The sequence below is a fragment of the Eleutherodactylus coqui genome, chromosome 5 (assembly GCF_035609145.1).
Source record: "Eleutherodactylus coqui strain aEleCoq1 chromosome 5, aEleCoq1.hap1, whole genome shotgun sequence".
In the NCBI taxonomy this organism is placed as follows: Eukaryota; Metazoa; Chordata; class Amphibia; order Anura; family Eleutherodactylidae; genus Eleutherodactylus; species Eleutherodactylus coqui.
Genome location: NC_089841.1, coordinates 22,996,663 through 23,016,638, shown reverse-complemented (window position 1 = coordinate 23,016,638; position 19,976 = coordinate 22,996,663). Strand labels below are relative to the sequence as shown.

General features: G+C 43.1%; 1 protein-coding gene across 1 annotated transcript; it reads left to right on the top strand.

The window, feature by feature from the left end:
- The first annotated feature begins 1,929 nt into the window (after nucleotides 1-1,929).
- LOC136628717 (oocyte zinc finger protein XlCOF22-like) lies at nucleotides 1,930-13,101 on the top strand. The gene is made up of 4 exons (XM_066604818.1): nucleotides 1,930-1,971; nucleotides 2,013-2,099; nucleotides 8,240-8,342; nucleotides 11,550-13,101. Exons 1-4 carry the CDS (start codon nucleotides 1,930-1,932, stop codon nucleotides 12,818-12,820), a joined length of 1,503 nt encoding a protein of 500 aa, XP_066460915.1. The 3' UTR covers nucleotides 12,821-13,101.
- Nucleotides 13,102-19,976: the final 6,875 nt, after the last annotated feature.

Here is a 19,976-nt window from a genome sequence, read left to right as displayed (position 1 = left end):
CTGGGACTCTCGAATAGCTGCATGCTCATCCAATTAGAGAGCGCTAAGAGCGATATGGAAGGCCCTTTGTGTGGCAGATCCCCACCTCAGAGGAAGGCATGTCACGATTCTGACAGATAACCTGACAGCCTTATCGTTTGTTCATCACCAGGAGGGAACACGACACCCGAACCTTCATCAATTGGCTGCAAGGCTACTACGCTGGGCAGAATCCACGGTGCTATCCCTCTCAGCAATCCATCTGATGGGATCTACAAATACTGTTGTGGATTTTCTTAGCAGACAGTCTCCTTCCAGGAGAAGGTGTGTAAATCAACGGGCCGTCGAGCTCCTAACACGTTAGTGGGGGCGAATACAAACCAACCTATAAGGTACTATAGCAAGATGGATCAGAACGGCCATCCGGGAGGTGTACAAAGCCAGGGGTCTTGATCCTCCTGAAAATATCAAAGCCCACTCTACAAGATCCCTTTTCTCGTCGTGGGCAGAGAACGCACAGGCCTCCGCTGAGCAAATTTGTAAAGCGGCTACCTGGATCAGTCTGCATTTATAAAGCACTATAGGGTCAATGTACAATCTAACAAAGACCTGGCGTACGGACAAAAAGTCCTCCAGGCAGTAGCCCCACCCTAAGAATACTTAGTATTTGGTATTGCTCCATAAGTAAATGGGGCCGTCGTGATGACAACCGGGGGAAAGAAGGGATTACTTACCAGTCATTCTATTTCAGGGTGTCATCACGCCGGCCCATAGCTCCCTCCCCTAAAGAATATTTATGTTCTTTTTCAATGTAAAATGATACCGAATAAAGGTAAATTTTGGTTCAGTATACATTGTCCACCATAATAATTTGAAGTCACTGAGGAGATGGTGGAGAGGAGGTGCTTTAAAGGCTCTTCCTGTCCCTACTGAGGTCAGAGGGCAACCTCCATATGTAAATGGGGCTGTCGTGACGACTACCGGTAAGTAATCCCTTCTTTCTGGCGGTCTTCTTTTTCTTTTTCTGACGTTCATCGTTCTGGGTAAAGAATGTATTACTTTTGATATATTGGACTTTTGTGGACGCAGTGATACCAAATATGTATTTTGGTTTTATTTAGATCTTACTATAAATGTGGTAAAAAGGTGTTTTTGTTTTTAAACTTTTATTGTATTTTTTAAAAATAATTAGTAAAACTTTATACAGCTTATTTTAACTTTTTTTTTTTTCTTTATTCCGAGAGGGGACAACAACTTGTGATGCTTTGATCACTCCTGCAGTATGATGTAATGCCATGGCTTGATGTGCATTTTCTTAAGACAACCCTGGAGCCATTTAGAAGGCTCCCGGCTGCCATGACACCCACACAGCTCCTTGTGATGTCACTGCAGGGGGCTGTACAGAACACCTGAATATCGTTCAGGGAATTTAAATGCCTCTGTCAGAATTGACATTGGCATTCAAAGGGTTAACAGCTCCGATCAGCTGTGCGGCTTATCAGAGCTGTTGATGTCGGCTGTAAGAAACAAACAGCACCTGCGCTGTATGGAGGGAGATCGCCATGTGATCTCATACATACCCTGATGCTGCAGCATGTAAATAGATGCGCTGCAGTGTTAAGGGGTTAAACAGCATGGCTTCCTCCCATGACTTGTATGCCCTGTCTATAACCCCAGCCTCGTCTCAGTGTCGCAGATTGCCTGTGTGCCGGGGATGGAGACGGGATTCAGCAGACTGAGTGAGGAAAGAGGAATAAGAAGGATAGAGAGAAGAGTGCAGGCAGTACCTGCGGGGGCCTAGGGTCAGTCACTCAAGGGTTACTCAGAGTGACAGCTCTCTGCTGGGGTCTACGAGGGGTAAGACACGTTATCACTGCTATGTGCTTGGCTGTACGTGGGACAGGGAGGGGGAGACCATCAGATTATAAGGTGCAGGGAGACTTCAGGAAGATGGATGCTTGTAATAATATGTCTTATGGTCAGAAGAATCCGGTAATCATGTCTTATTATCTGTATGTGAAGAATGACTTCAGTGTCCGTCTGTGTTTCCTCCAGTTCCATCCAGTAAGAGAAGAACCCCAGAGAGATGTCCCTGTCCTCTTCTTCCACAGGACCATCTGGTAGGTGGAGATGTTCCTCTGATCTGTAGAAGGCTGTGAAGCTCTTGTCTTCAGTCTTATTAGATGTCTTCTACTTGTGTGATGAGGCCGGTGGAGATGGCAGGATTACCGCTGACCACAGACATTAGATCAGTTTTCCACTAATTATAGACCTATATCACTGATAAATGCGGACATTAAACTTTTTTCCAAGACACTAGCTAACAGATTGTCTCCTTTCCTCCCTTCCATCATACACACAGATCAGGTAGGATTTATCAAAGTTAGGGGGGCCAGAGACAACATTATAAAACTCTACTAACAACATCTAGAGCGAGAGTGGGGTCTTATCCTCTCTGTCTGCTGTCCGTGAATGCAGAAAAGGCCTTTGACAGGGTCTATTGGGGATTCTTGTCAGCAACTCTCAAACAAATTGGACTTGGCCCCACATTTCTGGACAGAGTACTGGCCCTTTACACATGTCCTACTGCTAGGATAAGGGTGAATGGATTATTGTCCTCTCCCATACATATCAGAAATGGCACCAGGCAGGGTTGCCCTCTGTCACCTCTTCTGTATTTGTTGGTAATGAAACATCTTGCAGTAGCGATAAGAAACAACCCAAATATACAAGGCCTTCAAATTGGGGGGAACCATTATAAGACGGCCATATACGCTGATGACCTCCTACTGTACATCTCCCAGCCCCATACCACACTTTTGTCGTTAATACAGTAGTTCGAGAGATATGGACATCTATCGAACTTAAAAATAAATTACTCCAAAACAGAAGCTCTGAACATTTCACTCCCGTTAGCAGAAAAACATATCTCAGAGCAATTTCCATTTAGATGGCAACGGGAGGCTATCCAATACCTTGGGGTGTTTGTCCCTACTGACCAATCTAGGTTGTTCCCCTTAAATTATCAGACCCTCCTTAAGCGCACCCTAAAAGACCTCTCCAACTATGCAATGGTAATGAAACATCTTGCAGTAGCGATAAGAAACAACCCAAATATACAAGGCCTTCAAATTGGGGGGAACCATTATAAGACGGCCATATACGCTGATGACCTCCTACTGTACATCTCCCAGCCCCATACCACACTTTTGTCGTTAATACAGGAGTTCGAGAGATATGGACATCTATCGAACTTAAAAATAAATTACTCCAAAACAGAAGCTCTGAACATTTCACTCCCGTTAGCAGAAAAACATATCTCAGAGCAATTTCCATTTAGATGGCAACGGGAGGCTATCCAATACCTTGGGGTGTTTGTCCCTACTGACCAATCTAGGTTGTTCCCCTTAAATTATCAGACCCTCCTTAAGCGCACACTAAAAGACCTCTCCAACTATGCAAACAGAGACATCTCATGGTTTGGGAGGATAAACACCCTAAAAATGGATGTGTTACCTAAATTCCTATATCTCTTCCAGGCTGTACCTATCATACCCCCTACATCGTCCTTTAATTCGTTAAGGTCGGCTCTAATTAAATTTGTGTTGGGATTGCTCGAGACCCAGGGTGGGAGTGTGTACCCTCTTTCGCCCCAAGAAGATGGAGGTGTAGGTCTGCCAAATTTCAGACTATACCATGCTGCAGCAGTTTTAACACATATTGTGGAGTGGCACTACCACTCAGCTCACAAGCAGTGGATACAGTTAGAACAGGCGGATTGCTCGATTCCAATAAGACTTCTCCCATGGATTCGTCCCTGTGACAGAGCTCAAATCCTATCTACCAATTACCTATTGAAAGAGACACTTAAACTCTGGGACTCGAAAATACAAAAGCAGATCCTGTCAAGTCTAGATTGTCCCCTCACACCACTTTTCTCCAACCCAGCATTCCTACCAGGTAACAGCCAAGGTCTTTTCATGGGTTGGGAGGCTCGAGAGGACCCCCGGGTTCGCAATGTCCTAGGTGGCCCCTCAGTGCCTTCCTTTCAAGAATTAAGATCTAGGTTTGGTGAACTGAATCTCTCCTGGTTAGAATTTCACCAACTTTGCTCTTTTCTTAACACTCAAGGAGATAGAAACACTTTTCTAACAGCCCTCACACCTTTTGAGAGTCTATTTTCAAGAGGGTCCCCTCCGACACACGTAGTATCCCTGATATATGGTCTGCTGATCCAAGAAACATACACCACGGATCCTGGTTTCAAGTGGGCTTGGGAACAGGAAATTGGAGTCATGATCTCACAGAATGAGTGGCGGAAGGCATTCATCTTTACTCATAAAATGTCTATGGCCTGTGCTGCACAGGAAAAAAATTACAAAATTCTTACAAGATGGTATAGATATCCTACCCGCCTTCATGCTATATTCCCTTCGGTGTCTGAGGTGTGTTGGCGCTGTGGAACTGATAGGGGTACAATGACGCACATTTGGTGGAGCTGTGACATGTTGAGACCTTTCTGGGACAAAGTATTCTCCACATATAACTTAATCATCCGGGGAAATATTAACAATAATGCCCAAATTGCTCTCCCATCCATACTGCCGGGCTCAATAGGTTCACAGAAAAAGCGTTTTTAGCAGCAGCAAGAGCAGTTATCCCGAGCCAGTGGCGTTCCACACCAATTCCTTCCATGACTGAGTGGCTTTAGGAAATGTCTCATCTGCACCATATGGAGGAATTATGTGCAGAACATTAATAGAGAATCTGAAACATTTCTGTCGGTATGGCAATTGTGGATCGACTTTGAATCTTCTTCAGATTTCCGAGCGCTCTTTTCCTAGTTGCTCAATCGCCGCGGGGGTGAGACGGGTTATTAGAAGGTAGTAATCTGGATATTAAACATTCTTGGGGGATTCCCCCTCCCCGTTTCTCCCGCTTCCTTCAACCAACTATCTACCCTTTAGTTTACCCATCCTTTTTTTTTACTTATTTAGAAATATTATTTATTTTATATTTTATTATTCATTTTGCCTTCTTGCTTTTTCTCTTCCCATAATTCATCTCTCTTTTTGTCTCTTCTCTCTTTTGTATATGTCATTTTTGTTTTCATTGTTGCAAGAGGATAAGGCCTCGGGCTTCTACCCGAATACTACAGACCGCAAACATTTTATTCTCAAATTGCGTGTTCGGGTATTATCATTATTGGGGTCACCCACTAGGCCCCTCCAAGAGTTTTATTTAGATGGATATTTTCAAGAAGAGGCCGATTTATTTATGTTATGTCTTTTGTTATGCATGTTTTATAGGTCTTGCTAGACCTTTTTAAGTTGTATGTTTTCTAATCTATCCTATTGAAAATTTCAATAAAAACGGATTGAACTATAAAAGCATGACCTATCGGGTACCTGCCAGGCTTGGGGAAGCTATCTAAGTTTATCAGCAGAAGAGCCAGACTCGGAACCCTTGGGGTATTTTTTTTTTTTTTAAGATTTTTATAAGAGGGCAAAAATTTCTTCCCAAAAGCCCTTCAGTTTCAGGCAGAACCAAAATATGGGAGATCAAATACTGATCTGTCCACATTCTCTCCAGCAAATACCACTTCACCTATTTATACTGCTGGCCATAAGCTGGGGAGAATAGTTCCATCTCACCTACAATTTAAATTTGGACTCGAATAGCTGCTCCTTCTGTGGATTGTACCGCTCCTTTAAATGCTTCCAACCACATTCTGATAGAAATTTTTTCTCCCAATTCTTTCCCCCAATTTAACTTATTGGCTTTTTTCCTGACTATGGTTCCCTGTTAGCATATTGTAGAAGCAGTATGTCTCCGATTTCCTCAGATTTGGCTGTGCAGTGACTTTAGTTATGATATCCAAAGGGAATAATAGTAATTGGGAAATTACTTAGGAAGAAACTGATCCTGATGTATTTAAGCCTATCTCTATCTGGAACCCAATAAGCCGTCTGTAACAATTCAAAGGACTTCATCCCATCTGCCGATACAAGATCGTCTACTAATCGCCTCCAGTTTGATAAAGCTAAGATTGGGATTAGGTAGTTAGGGTTCGATAGGTAATGTTGGTTTCTGTAGGCAATTCTAATTATTTAGCTTCTGTTTAAGGGACTTCCAGGCATCGACCGTGGCTCTCGTGGGTGGTGACAGTTCTCGGGGCACCAGCTTCAATCCCGGAATATTAGACAAGGTTGTTAGAAATGTCGCGTATAGTGGGGTAGTATATAGTATAGTTTCATGTCCCTTTTTTCAATAGTAATAATTTATTTAATATTCAGTGCATTCAAGATCCAACTGATTGCGATAATACTTTCTTCTCACACCTTCATAAGGTGCGCAGTACAATATATTGATTTTATGTTGGTGGATAGAAACCTTAGTAATGTCACTTCCACAACCATAGGCACCATATCGTGGTCAGATCACGCCTCTATAATGATATCAATTCAGGAACACATGAATCACTCTTCTATTAAAATCTGTCAAAACAACTATATGCTTTCTGCCTCCATCCTTTGGTGCGCCCATAAGGCCTTTATAAGAAGCCACTTTGTTAAAAAAAATGTGTCCTATGACAAAAACCTTAGAAATTCTCCAACCAGAATGAAAAACACAACTATGTTCACTACACAGACAAAATAAACTAGCTTTTTCCGCAGAGAGAGCTGAATAGATAGTTACTGTAAACCAACAGCTTCAGCAGCTCCAGATGTACGACCACGACCTGCCCTAAGAAAACTGAGAGTGACTATTACTGGCAAGGCAAGAAGCCAGGAGCCCTACTAGCAAAACAGCTAAATCACAATCATCTAAACTCCACATACCCTTTATCCGTGACTCCCAAAACAATAAGCTTTTTAACCCTCAGGAAATCATAGACACTTTGGCAACTTTTTACAAATCTTTATGCAATTTAGCTTACAATATATTTACTGTAAATACTTCTCCTTGTTTAATTGCTGAAAAATTGCAATATTTGCTAAAGAAAATAGAACATAAAAAGAAATAAAGGATCAAACTTTCTAGTAGTTCTCTACATTCCCACCTCTGTCCAAAGCAGATGTCCCGTCCTAATAGGAACCCACCAAACCCACGTTCCTCGGCCACTCACTGTCCCTATCTACAACAGAAGCAAAACATTTAAGTAAGAATACAACTACCACCAATAACCACAGTACTTGGCTTGAGATGATCTGGGAAAAACAGGAGACCAAGATGCAGCTCTGATTCCAACAACCATCAGGTGAAGACTGAGAATAACCAGCACAGGACCACAGCTAAGACCGGAATAAGAGCCCTCCCTAATTGCTAACCAGGTTCAACAGCTAGCAGAACACTCTCATAGACATTCCCAACAGTGCTAGAGAAAGCTGGGAGGAAAATACAAAACAATACTAGCATAAACCAGACCTCCATGAACAAATGCTAACACTTCCCGACTGCAATCTAGCAATCGGAATAATCCCTGTATCGCTCACTTTTCTGAAGTAATCAGTGATAGAACATGTAATATTATTACACTCCAGGCCCCTCTTGTACTCTTTTAGTGAGTACACCATCACCATGTCCTCAGGCAGAAAGTACCATAGTATCACTGCTCTTACAATAAAGTACCCCATTCAATGTTGCGTAGAAACCTTCCCTCTAGACGAAGATGGCGCCCCCTAGTTACAGTCCTGGGTATAAATAGATGATCGGAGAGATCTCTGTATTGACCCCTAATATATCTATATATGGTTATTTGGTTGCCCCTCAGCTGACTTTTTTTTAAAAACTAACCCTAATTTTGCTAACCTTTCTGGGTGTTGTAGTCCACCCATTCTACTTATTAGGTTTTTTTTGCCCTTCTTTGAACCCGCTCAAGCTCTGATATGTCTTTCTTGAATACCGGTGCCAAAAACTGTCCAATTACTTGTCTGATGACCAAGACTAGTAAACCAAGACATCTGGACGTAAATCCCGGATAATTGTCAGTACAGTTAAGGATAAAAAGAAATACACTTGTCAGATAATGGGGAAGAGAAACGCACTTAATTCTGAAAACAAGCGGTTTAATGAAGCCAAACTTCATGAACCTGATGACCGAATCAATTTAGGAAGCCTCCACTTTGACGTGACTGGTAACTGCTGCTGTCCGGTCAGTTTTGGTCGTCATGATGATTAATGACCTTTTCTGGTCATGTAAAACCTTCCACACGACTTCTCCAACCGTCTGCTGACTTTTACAATATTTGTCTCACAGCTTTTGTATCTGGATGAAGTTCTAACCAATATTACGACTACAGAGACAAATGTGAGGGGTGATCAGCGGTGTAAAGAGGGGATTCCTACAGGTAACCGCCCAGGTGAGTAGTAACCACTAAATACAGCAGAGAAGAATCATAGAATGGAAGAGTTGGAAGGGACCTCCAGGGTCATCGGGTCCAGCCCCTGCTCAGTGCAGGATCACTAAATCACCCCAGACAGATATTTGTCCAGCCTTTGTTTGAACATTTCCATGGAAGGAGAACTCGCCACCTCCCGTGGTAACCTGTTCCACTCATTGATCACCCTCACTGTCAAAAAGTTTTTTTCTAATGTCTAATCTGTTTCTCCTCCCTTTCAGTTTCATCCCATTGCTTCTAGTCTTTCCTTGTGCAGATGAGAATAGGGCTGATCCCTCTGCACTGTGACAGCCCTTCAGATATTTGTAGACGGCTATTAAGTCTCCTCTTGACCTTTTGCTTTTGCAACCTGAACGTTCCCAAATAATTACCAATCCTCATAGCACAATATTTGCAGACCGCTCACCATCCTGGTAACTCTTCTCTGAACTTGCTCCAGTTTGTCTGTCTTTTTTTAAATCGGGGTGCCCAGAACTGGACACAGTATTCCAGATGAGGTCTGACTAAGGAAGAGTAGAGGGGATAATGATCTCACGTGATCTAGACTCTCTGTTTATCTTAATTAGAGATGAGCGAGCGTACTCGCTAAGGCAAACTACTCGAGCAAGTAGTGCCTTATGCGAGTACCTGCCCGCTCATCTCTAATCTTAATACATTCCAGAATTGGTTTTGCCTATTTTTTTGCTACTGCATCACATTGTTGACTCATGCTCAGTATGTTATCTATTAGTCACAGATTCTCCTCGGTCACCGGCTGCAGATAGTTATGTAGATTTATTCATTCAGCTGGAGTACAAACTAAATATGAATGACATGTGATACTGTTATAGGTGATAACACAGGATGGTCATTTACCGCCCAGACATGAAACACCCCTATGTGAGCGGGAACTACTATTCATTATATGATGTCTATACTGATGAGGGAGAAATGGTTTTCCAGCTCCGGTACTAAGGGTCCTTTTACACTGACCAACTCTTGATCTGATGTAACCAGCGCTGATCGGTAGGCAGGTCGGTCGCTGCTGGTTTACTTTATGTTTTACACATGCAAAGAATTACTGCTATGGGAACGAATGATCTTTAGTCTGATGGCTGATGCACATAGGCCGGCTGGTCATCTCCTCGGTAATATGGAGAGATGTAAAGCTACCAGCGAGCATTTTATGCTTGCTGAAAAGAAGATATTGCAATAGAAAATGGGGAAAAAATGACAAATGGTGCTTTTAATAAATCTACACAAATTCTAGTGGTCTGCTTATTCGCCACATATTGTACTTAATCATAGAGCTCCGTACATAAAAAAAAAAAAAAAAAGTTACAGGACTTTGAATGCAGCTATAGAGAAAAAAATGTTTTCCAAAAAAAGGGGTTTTATTGCAAAAAAGTGTAAAAGCCTAAAAAAAAAAAACAATTTTGATATCGTTGTAACCGTACCGACCCGCAGAAAAAAATTAGTGTGTCATTTATGCTGCATGATTAACGCTGTAAAAATCTATGGCAGAATTGATGCGTTTTCTCTCCCTGTTATCATAAAAAAATTAATAAAAGTTTTACGATATAGTCTATGTACCCAAAAGTGGCACCGATAAAAACTGCAGCTCACCACGCAAAAAACAAGCCCTTATACGGCCGCGTCGACGGAAAAATAAAAAAGTTATGGCTTTTGAAAAATGGAGATGGAAAAGTACCAAAAATCACTTGGTCCTCAACGCCAAAATAGGCCGTGTCATTAAGGGGTTAAGGAGCCCCCCAGTGGTCAATGACAGGTTACTCTGCTCCCCACCTCCCACTAAAGATGCCAACACCACCGCCCACCCGTCCCCTGGGGCTCTCATTAATCCCATTATATGGGAGCCCAATATATCTCCTGGCGGCTCTGTGTAATGGTCAGGGCCCGGCTGGCAGGAATATATCACAGGCCCATGAGTAGCGGGCCGACATAAGGATGTGTCACACGTAGTGGGTAAAGACCACAACAAATCTGCATCACATTTCAGTCTTTAGCACTGGTGTGTATTTTGATGCAGATCTGCTTCAGACTTCACCCCTTCAGTTGAAAGCAGGAAATCTGCTGCTGATCTGTGCCATAACCCGCACCGTATAGTGTGGATTGTCATGCAGATTTTGGTGTGGACCTGCAGCACAATCTGCCGCGTGTGAACACACTTTAAGGGTGGAAACACACGGTGCAGTTGGCCACACAAAATACTGGCATAATTAAATGGCGACTGACTGCAGTCGGTGGGCACGGTCTGCTTGTGTGTGACCGGCCACAATGTGTCCTTGCATCCTTGTTTATCTATTTAACAGGAATCAGAACCAAGGCCATAACATAATTACAGCACCAGAACCAAGCTTGGTGATATACATAGATGCAATACCAGAACCAAGCTTAGTACGTAAATACAGCAGCTGAGCCAAGCTGTGTACATGTATACAGAACCAGGAACTGTATTTCCTCTTTATGACCAGTTTCAGATGAGCGCATTAAGGGCACATTTTACAGATGTATCCCAGCCCGACTGCAGGTCTATGGAGCAGAGCTTGCTGCATGACAGGGAACTATGAAGTGTATAGACTGCAAGTAGAAGCAGGGGCGTACAAAGAACCCATGGGGACCCAATCCAAGACTCAGAATGCCTCCCTGCCCCGGCCTAGTCCTGGTCTGAGGTGACAGAATATAGAATTACTGTATGTACCAAGCTGTCTTATAGATGAGCAGTTCTGTATTTGCTGCACACCGTGTGTTACTGACATCCAGCTTCATGGGAGATTTTATATGAGTTCTTTATGGAAAACCAGAAACTAATGTTGGTGCAGAAATGGCCGAACTCCGTCTGTATGGAATATACTATTCCTGTAGCTTGGGCTTGGAGATCTACCGGGGACAGGAGCCCGGGGCTTGTGGGGGACTCTGCTGCAAGTTACTCTTCATGACCCTTTTTCAGACCCCCCAGGACCCCCATGTTATTGATGAAAACCAGAATTAGTTACTTGTAAATCCTGATTCACAGCTGTAGTTTTTGGTGATGTTTTCTGCACTGACAATCACTTGGTGGTTAAGTGAGCTGCAAACCAAGCGACTTCTATGAGTGAATGATCCTCCCTCACTTGCTCTGTCAGGATCATTTTTATATGAAAAAGAAATTAACTTTATTCTTGGCAGATGACGGTATCGGGAGCTCAGAGGGACGTCTGATATCTGCAGATTGTAAAGCAGAGGCTTGTGGTATCATACATGCTACATATGAAGAACCTGCCATTATCTCAGATACCCCCTCAGCCCTTCACAGTAAAGATCCATCATCGGATCCTCTCATACAGGTCCCATCTTCTGATTCATCACAGACTGCTAAATTTCACAGAAGGAGAAAACCTCAAAGAGCTGACAAAAAGGAGAAGCCACATTCATGTTCAGAGTGTGGGAAATATTTTACAAGGAAATCAGACCTTGTTACACATCAGAGAATTCACACATTTGTATGTTCAGAATGTGGGAAATGTTTTGCTTTTAAATCTCACCTTGTCGCACATCAGAGAATTCACACAGGTGAGGAACCGTTTGTATGTTCAGAATGTGGGAAATATTTTACAAGGAAATCAAATCTTGTTACACATCAGAGAATTCACACAGGAGAGAAGCTATATTCATGTACAGATTGTGGGAAATGTTTTACACAGAAATCAGACCTTGTTAAACATCAGAGATTTCACACAGGTGAGAAACCGTTTGTATGTTCAGAATGTGGGAAATGTTTTACACAGAAATCAGACCTTGTTAAACATCAGAGAATTCACACAGGAGAGAAGCCGTTTGTATGTTCAGAATGTGGGAAATGTTTTGCTTCTAAATCTCGCCTTGTCGAACATCAGAGAATTCACACAGGTGAGAAACCGTTTGTATGTTCAGAATGTGGGAAATATTTTACAAGGAAATCAGACCTTGTTACACATCAGAGAATTCACACAGGAGAGAAGCTATATTCATGTTCAAATTGTGGGAAATGTTTTACACCGAAATCAGACCTTGTTAAACATCAGAGATTTCACACAGGAGAGAAGCCGTTTGTATGTTCAGAATGTGGGAAATGTTTTGCTTTTAAATCTCACCTTGTCGCACATCAGAGAATTCACACAGGTGAGAAGCCATTTGTATGTTCAGAATGTGGGAAATGTTTTAATCATAAAACAGGCCTTGTCGCACATCAGAGAAGTCACACAGGAGAGAAGCCGTTTGTATGTTCAGAATGTGGGAAATGTTTTACACAGAAATCAGGCCTTGTCGCACATCAGAGAAGTCACACAGGAGAGAAGCCGTTTGTATGTTCAGAATGTGGGAAATGTTTTACACAGAAATCAACTTTACTGCAACATCAAAAAGTTCACACAGGAGAGAAGCTATTTTTTAAACCTGTTTTTTCTAACCATGATGAATAAGTATGTATATATAAATGTATGTAATTACCGATAAACATCCGTTATCCAGAAACAAATATAATCCAGATAACCCGCCTTTATATCCACCGTGTACATAGAATATTTCACACTGATACATATAACTGCGTCTCTAAACTTGTTTCTAACTGTTAATAAAAGTTTACTTGTATAACTTACATGTTTGTATTTGGGCCGATCTTTCCTCTTCCTATTAGATGATGTTTCCTCAGAACTGATGGAGATGAGTTAGAGCTGGTACCCATTATGTGTATAAGTAGTGAGGGGAGAATCACTGCCGATCCCGGACTTGGTGATCCTTTCATAAATGATAAATATAGGAACCGTATTCCACCACTGAGCCCAGCAAGGGCGTCTCCCCTCCATCTCATCACTATAGGGTCATATACTAGGAAGAGTCGCACACAGTAATATACAGCTGTGATCACATGGGAAAGGTTCTACAACTTCAGGGTGCGGGCAGACGAGCGTAGGCGTATTTACGTTCGCACGAGCGCAACGTATAATCGCCCGAGAGAACGTTTTTCACCGATCACGACCAGAGCTAGAAAGCGTATTTTCGTTTGTTCCTACTTTGCAAACGGTCTTTTCGGCCATTGAATATGCGTTGGCGCGTATTTCGGTCGCATATGTTCCGTTTTTTTTCGGGTTGCCGTTTTTACGCGCCGTAAAATCGCCCATGTGAACGAATACATTCGAAACCATTGCCTCAGATGGTCACGTATATACGTTTGGTCGCAAAAACGCGCCGTTTATGCGCTCGTCTGCCCGCACCCTCAGTGTAACATAACAGACTGATAAAGCAAACCCTCTACATGTTTGACGCTCAGATGAGCTCTGAACACACCAGATTTCAGGAGAGCCAAGAGTTTTATACATAAGTGACAACTTGGGAAATCTGCTGCGACATAATAGCCCATATCAGGGTGCAAACATTTACAGATCAGGTAGATACTGCCAACAGGAATACATGAGATCTTACTTAGACTTCAAGCCTAACAGAACCCGGGCGCACATCTCCGTAATCCAGTAAGACTCACGTAGGAAAGGTTTTCTGTGCCAATCACCTGAGAGGGAGGATTAACCCTTAGAGGGCCTGGCAAAGCCCTCCAAGTCAGCTAGAAGCATGGCGTAATAGATTGCATATCAGTTATAGAGCTCAAATAGAGATATCAATCCCACCTTGGCCGGCTTCTGCTCCCTGTTCCTCTCTGCAGGCGTATCTTGCAAGACTTAATTAGCCACCGTTTTCTTTGGCTTTCTTGTACAAATGTAATTAAGAACAAATGTGAGTTTAACCCCTCATTAGTGTGCAACATTGACTGCCTTTCACTCGTTGGTCCCCGTTAGCTCCGACGTTCATGGCATCACATGGTACTATTAAATATCAAGTAAATTCATATACATACACAAATGAATTAATTATACATAATTTAATAAAAGTGTTAGAATAACATTGATTTCGTTTGGAAATTAATTGATTACATATCTGAGTAACTTGTTGGCATAATCTGTTTCTGGATTTTATTCTTCTAATAGCAGTTGGTAAAATCCTGCCTCTGCTTGTGTTGTAACCGGTCTTATAGATTTCAATTACCTTTATATGAGAATCTAATGTAAATATCATTGGGTATCCATTCTATTTCCAATGGATTAAACACCTGTTTATGTACTATTATTATGGGTCATTGTAGGTGACGATCTTCATATTACCGCTATTCATTCTACATCATCTATTGGCTTTACATGCAGATAGATTACATAGTTACATAGTTCATAAGGCCGAATGAAGACAATGTCCATCTAGTCCAGCCTGTTTATCCTCCTGTGTTGTTGATCCAGAGGAAGGCAAAAAAAAAACAAGAGCAGAAGCCAATTAGCCCTTTTGGGGAAAAAATTCCTTCCTGACTCCCTAATGGCAATCAGACTGTTCCCTGGATCAACCCCTAATAGTTCCTACCTGCCTGTAAACCCGGATTAACAAATAACCTTAGATTTATAACCTATAATGTCCTTCCTCTCCAGAAAGACATCAAGTCCCCTTTTAAACTCCTCTATGGATTTTGCCATCACCACTTCCTCAGGCAGAGAGTTCCACAGTCTAACTGCTCTTACAGTAAAGAACCCTTTACTATGTTGGTGATGAAACCTGCTTTCCTCTAAACGTAGCGGATGCCCTCTTGTTACTGTCGTAGTCCTGGGTGTAAACAGGTCCTGGAAGAGATCCTTGTATTGATTAGAGTTCTGTTATTTTACAATAAGAATCACATATTGATATTTGATATAAATACATGAATACACATTATCAGATAATTCAGCTGGCTTCGCTGATTTTCACGATGTACAAATCCTATTCTATAAATAGTGAAGAAATGGATGCTAGCATATATAAAACAGATCAGACCTCTTATTCACCCCTCTGGGAAGCCTTGTATCCAGTGTTGGTATCCGATATGCTTCTCTTTTGATCTCCTGCTCCTGGCTAATTACACCATTCTTCTTGCTGGATACTTGTTCTATACCATAGAAAACAACATTTTCTAAACTACCCGAATGTTCTTCTAAAAAGCGTCTTACTGCGCCCGAGCGATTGATGGTGCCATTATTAATGTGTCTTACATGTTCAACAATCCCCGTTCTTATTGAATCGTGCATCCTATGTAGTATTTGTTACATTCCATGCCTGAGATGATACAAATAGCATTAGTTGTATCACAATTAATGAAGCTCGTTATTTTGTACTCGTTAGATTTTTCACTGTCCTAGAATGTATTTTTCTTAGTGGCCAGATGACATCAGCACATCTCGAGTTACCGCATCCGAAAAACCCATTTATACTCAGCCAGTGAGATTTTTTTATCTTTGAATTAAAGGTACTAGGCAGAGATGATCAAGCATTGCCCTTAGCGAGTTCCTGCCCGCTCGGGAGCAAAGATTCGTCTGCCGGCGGTGGGGGGGGGGAGCTGGGAGGAACGGGGGGGGGGAGCTGGGAGGAACGGAGGGGAGATCTCTCTCTCCCCTTCCCCCGCTCCACCCTGCTCATGACCGCAACTCACCTGTCATCCGCGCCAGCAGCCGAACCTTTTGCTCCCGAGCGGGGAGATACTCGCAAAGGACAATGCTCGATCGAGTAATTGTCCTTAGCGAATCTCCCAGATTTCTGCTCTTCCTGGCTACACACATCACACCTTTATCCAGGATCTTATCCCTTGTCTCTTCCTGCCGCAAAATTGGTAGATATTTATGAAAAACCTTTTTGATCACATTAAAGTATTAAAAGATGTAGAAAAAAATTAAACCCTTTTCTTTCATTTTTATGCTTATTTTCTACCAAAAGTGTATCTCTATTTGCGGTGTCTATCCTATTACATGCTTTATTGAGCATTGGTTTTTTATATCCTCATTCCATGAGTCTTTCCTTTATTTCCGCCTTTGCTTCAATAAATGTGGATTCTTTTGTGCAGGCTCTTGTCCCTGTCGGGATCGCTTTTAATGTATGTCTGGGATGGCTCCTCTCTGCATGCCGTACGGCGTTCCCTGCCATCTCTTTTCTGAATAACCTAGTTCCTTGTCATTGTGGGAAAATCAACCATTGCAAATTGACAGGATTGCTATTTATATACGTTGCAAAATCAGATATATCTGTGCTTCCTTCATTAGCTGGAGGTTCTGCCCTATCCCAAATGATGACTGTCATCAATGAATCTAGCATACCACACCATGCGCCTATGTGATGCCCTGAACGTCGGAGCTAACGGGAAGCAACGAGTGAAAGGCAGTCAATGTTGCACACGAACGAGGGGTTAAATTCACAAATGTTTTGAATGAATTAAAGGTTTAGTTTTTAAGGGAGTCTGTTAGATTATTATGTAGAGGTGAACAAGGTTTTATAAAAACTGAAACGCGTTCTCCATATTTGTGAAATGCACATTTTATTAATAAAGCAGAAAATCTGAAATGCAAGCAGCATCCCGACTGTGAATTACATTTGTACATCTCAGTTATACCCTGACAGGTTATAATATTTTGTCTGTTACCAGGACTGTGACTGTAACAAGGGAGCGCCCTCTAAATCTAGAGGAAAGAAGGTTTCTACACAACATAGATAGGGTTCTTCACTGTAAGAGCAGTGAGACGATGGAACTCTCTGCCTGATGATGTGGTGCTGCTCACTAGAAGAGTACAAGAGAGGCCTGGATACCTGTCTAGAGTGCAACAAGATTACCGGTTATAGTCACTAGTTTACTTCAGAGGGGCCGTGATCCCGGGATCGCTGATCTGGCTGCCAGACTGGAGTCGGAAATTTTTTTTTTTTCATTTAAAATAAGGAAAAATGGCTTTTACCTCATTGGGTATATTTGCCTTCCTGTAGATCAATATTGGGGTGATAGGCTGAACTCCGTGGATTTACTGTGTTTCTATGTTTTGTTACTATTTATTGTATCGCTGCAATCGGAATCTGCGGTAAAGGATAACATCTATATAAATTACACCAGCATGACAAAGTAATAATGCACCAAGTGTGGAAATGCTGGTTTTATTCACAAAAACTTCTCTGTAAAACGTGAAAGAAAGTAAAAAAATCAAAAACCATAAATTCAATGTTGTCCCCACAAGCATAAAGAATGACGGCTCACCCGGCCTCACTTGTTCCGCTGTCAGGAAACTTCATCGGCTCCATTTATTCCTAGGATGATGGGAATTTGATTGTGGAAATCCTCGTCTTTTGTACAATTGCATCTGAAGCGATAGGATTGCACAGAGGGGATGGTAATTTTTCATTTTTGGATATGGACCCTTTTGTAGTGTAACAGGCGGTTACTGTCCACTTAAAAAATGTTTTGGTAATAATTCTCCCTTCTTCGTGACTCACACTAAATAGTCAATAGATCAGAGTCTTGGCCCGTAAATGTAGGATTCCAGTCATTAGTATTAAGGTACGGAGTAAAATGTAAGAAGACCTGTGAATGTAGCGTCTATATAAATTCCTATGTGACCAATGGTGCTGGGATGATATGTGTTTCCTTACAAACTCTCCCACATAGAGAAGTCCATACATAGAGAGGCAGCATCCACGGCAGCAAGATGAATAAAAAGGAACTATATTCCATTATGGTTCCAGTAGCAAAAACAACAACATGGACTGCAAAACCAGGTAGTAACGGCGACGTTTCGATCTGGATAGGGTCTTTCTCAAGCTCAAACTACCCACACTCAAAATTTATATGCATGTAATAATTAAAAACTAATTACCACCAGCTGATTGATCGTCATTAGAGATGAGTGAGCACCAAAATGCTCGGGTGCTCGTTGCTCGAGTCGAGCTTTCTGCGATGCTCGAGAGTTCGTTTCGAGTAACAAACCCCATTGAAGTCAATGAGCGACTTGAACATTTTTATATATGACCCATGCTCCGCTAAGGTTTTCATTTGTGCAAATCTTCAAAACCTACGAAACTGATGGAAACACCACAGGTACAGATAGGGCAGGCAAGGGGCAACATGCAGGGCTGCATATCAGGCTCCCAGGTCCCACTATTAAGCCACAATAGGGGCAAGAGTGGGCCCCCCCCCTAACAATTTTTACTTTGGACAAACCCTCATTAGCAAGGCACGCCTTAGCTAAGCACCACACTACCTCCAACCAAGCATAATCACTGCCTGCGGGACACACCGCTGCCTCTTCTCCTGGGTTACATGCTGCCCCCCCCCCCCCCGCCCGCACAATCCTGTGTCTATTTATAAGTGCGTCTGCCATGAGGAGGAACCGGAGGCACACACTGCAGAGGGTTGGCAGGGCCAGGCAGCAACCCTCTTTGAAAGTGTGGGCGATAGCCCACAATGCTGTTGAGAATTGATAATAGATTGACGTTCCATCTTCATTCCAATCCTTTGCCACCTCCGTCAGGTGGTCATAAACCCCGTGGGCATAAAGTGGAGTCCGCTCCAGCCCAGCACTTCTACACATCTCCACAATTCAGCAATACTCGGTGTGCGAAGTATGTGAGCGGGCCCTGGGTCAGCCTCTATCTCAGCAAACACCTTGTGTGGCCCAAGGTGCTGCGAGTGACATAGCAATGTGGACTCCATGTGTCCACACACTACTCATTCTGTTTGGGTGTCGGATACCTCATCGACAACGCAAGGGGTAAACCATCTGCACTCTGCACCCTACCCAAGTCTGTCAGTGTTTTGGGGACAGACAGGTACAACTCGGGGGGGGGGGGGGGGCTAACCTGCAGAACGGACGGTCGCACGGCTCCGGAGATCCTGAGCAAGAGGGGATATTATGGACCTTCCCCGACACCTTTAGGACTATCAGCGACACCTCCAAGCTACAGCTGATATCCCTGCAGGCTGGGATAACCCTGGGAAAGACCCGACACCGGACCGATCTGCACCCGAACATCGGGACCGTGCACCGGAGACAAGCTGCGGCCATTCTGGGTGCCGAGAAGGAGCGTGTCGTTCATAGGAGCGCAGTGCCCAGAGGAAACCTACTAGAGACAAAGCAGGGCAACGATTCCATTCCCCGAGGTGAGCGAGGGTAAGGGAGAGCGGGACAGGCTGTACTTACCAACTCAGCGGGCACCCAATTCCACCGGAGCAGCTAAGGGAGACGTCCGGACGGGTGAGCGGGGTAGTGGAGGAGGGAGACGGACCAAAGCAGGGCAACCAACAAGAAGAGTGAGGTGCCCTATCAGATCCGAGGCAGCTTCTTTCTGGGACGAAAAGCTAAAGATGATAACACAAGCACCCCGTGCCTCCTCGCCATCTTCTCCCCCCCTCCCCCCCTTTCTTCACCACAGGGGCGAGTTTTTTCCCGCCAGAAGCCTCACCACCATCTTACCTTCCCTGAGAGGAGATAGAGGCTGAACAAATAAAGGGGAGCCCACTAATCTCTGAACACTCAGCATACAAGAGACCCGCTCTAATTTTTATAGAACCTACAGTGCAAACCTTAAATTCCAAACTATAACAATTTTTTACACTATAGACTCTCATAAAGAAAGTCAATTCTTAATTTTTTCACTGCCCCCAGGCAGAGCCTGACCACGGAGTGTAATGGCTGCTTGATTGCAGAACCCCATTGCAACAGCACACTCCGGGGCCCTTTCCAGCAGCAATCATTTAAAGAA

Bases quoted from the DNA above. Each gene is read 5' to 3' on its own strand.
- LOC136628717 (XM_066604818.1), top strand. From the start codon at position 1,930: ATGGATGCTTGTAATAATATGTCTTATGGTCAGAAGAATCCG. The intron at 1,972-2,012 runs GTAATCATGTCT...GAATGACTTCAG, and splicing joins CTTATGGTCAGAAGAATCCG to TGTCCGTCTGTGTTTCCTCC. The intron at 8,343-11,549 runs GTGAGTAGTAAC...TATTCTTGGCAG, and splicing joins TCCTACAGGTAACCGCCCAG to ATGACGGTATCGGGAGCTCA.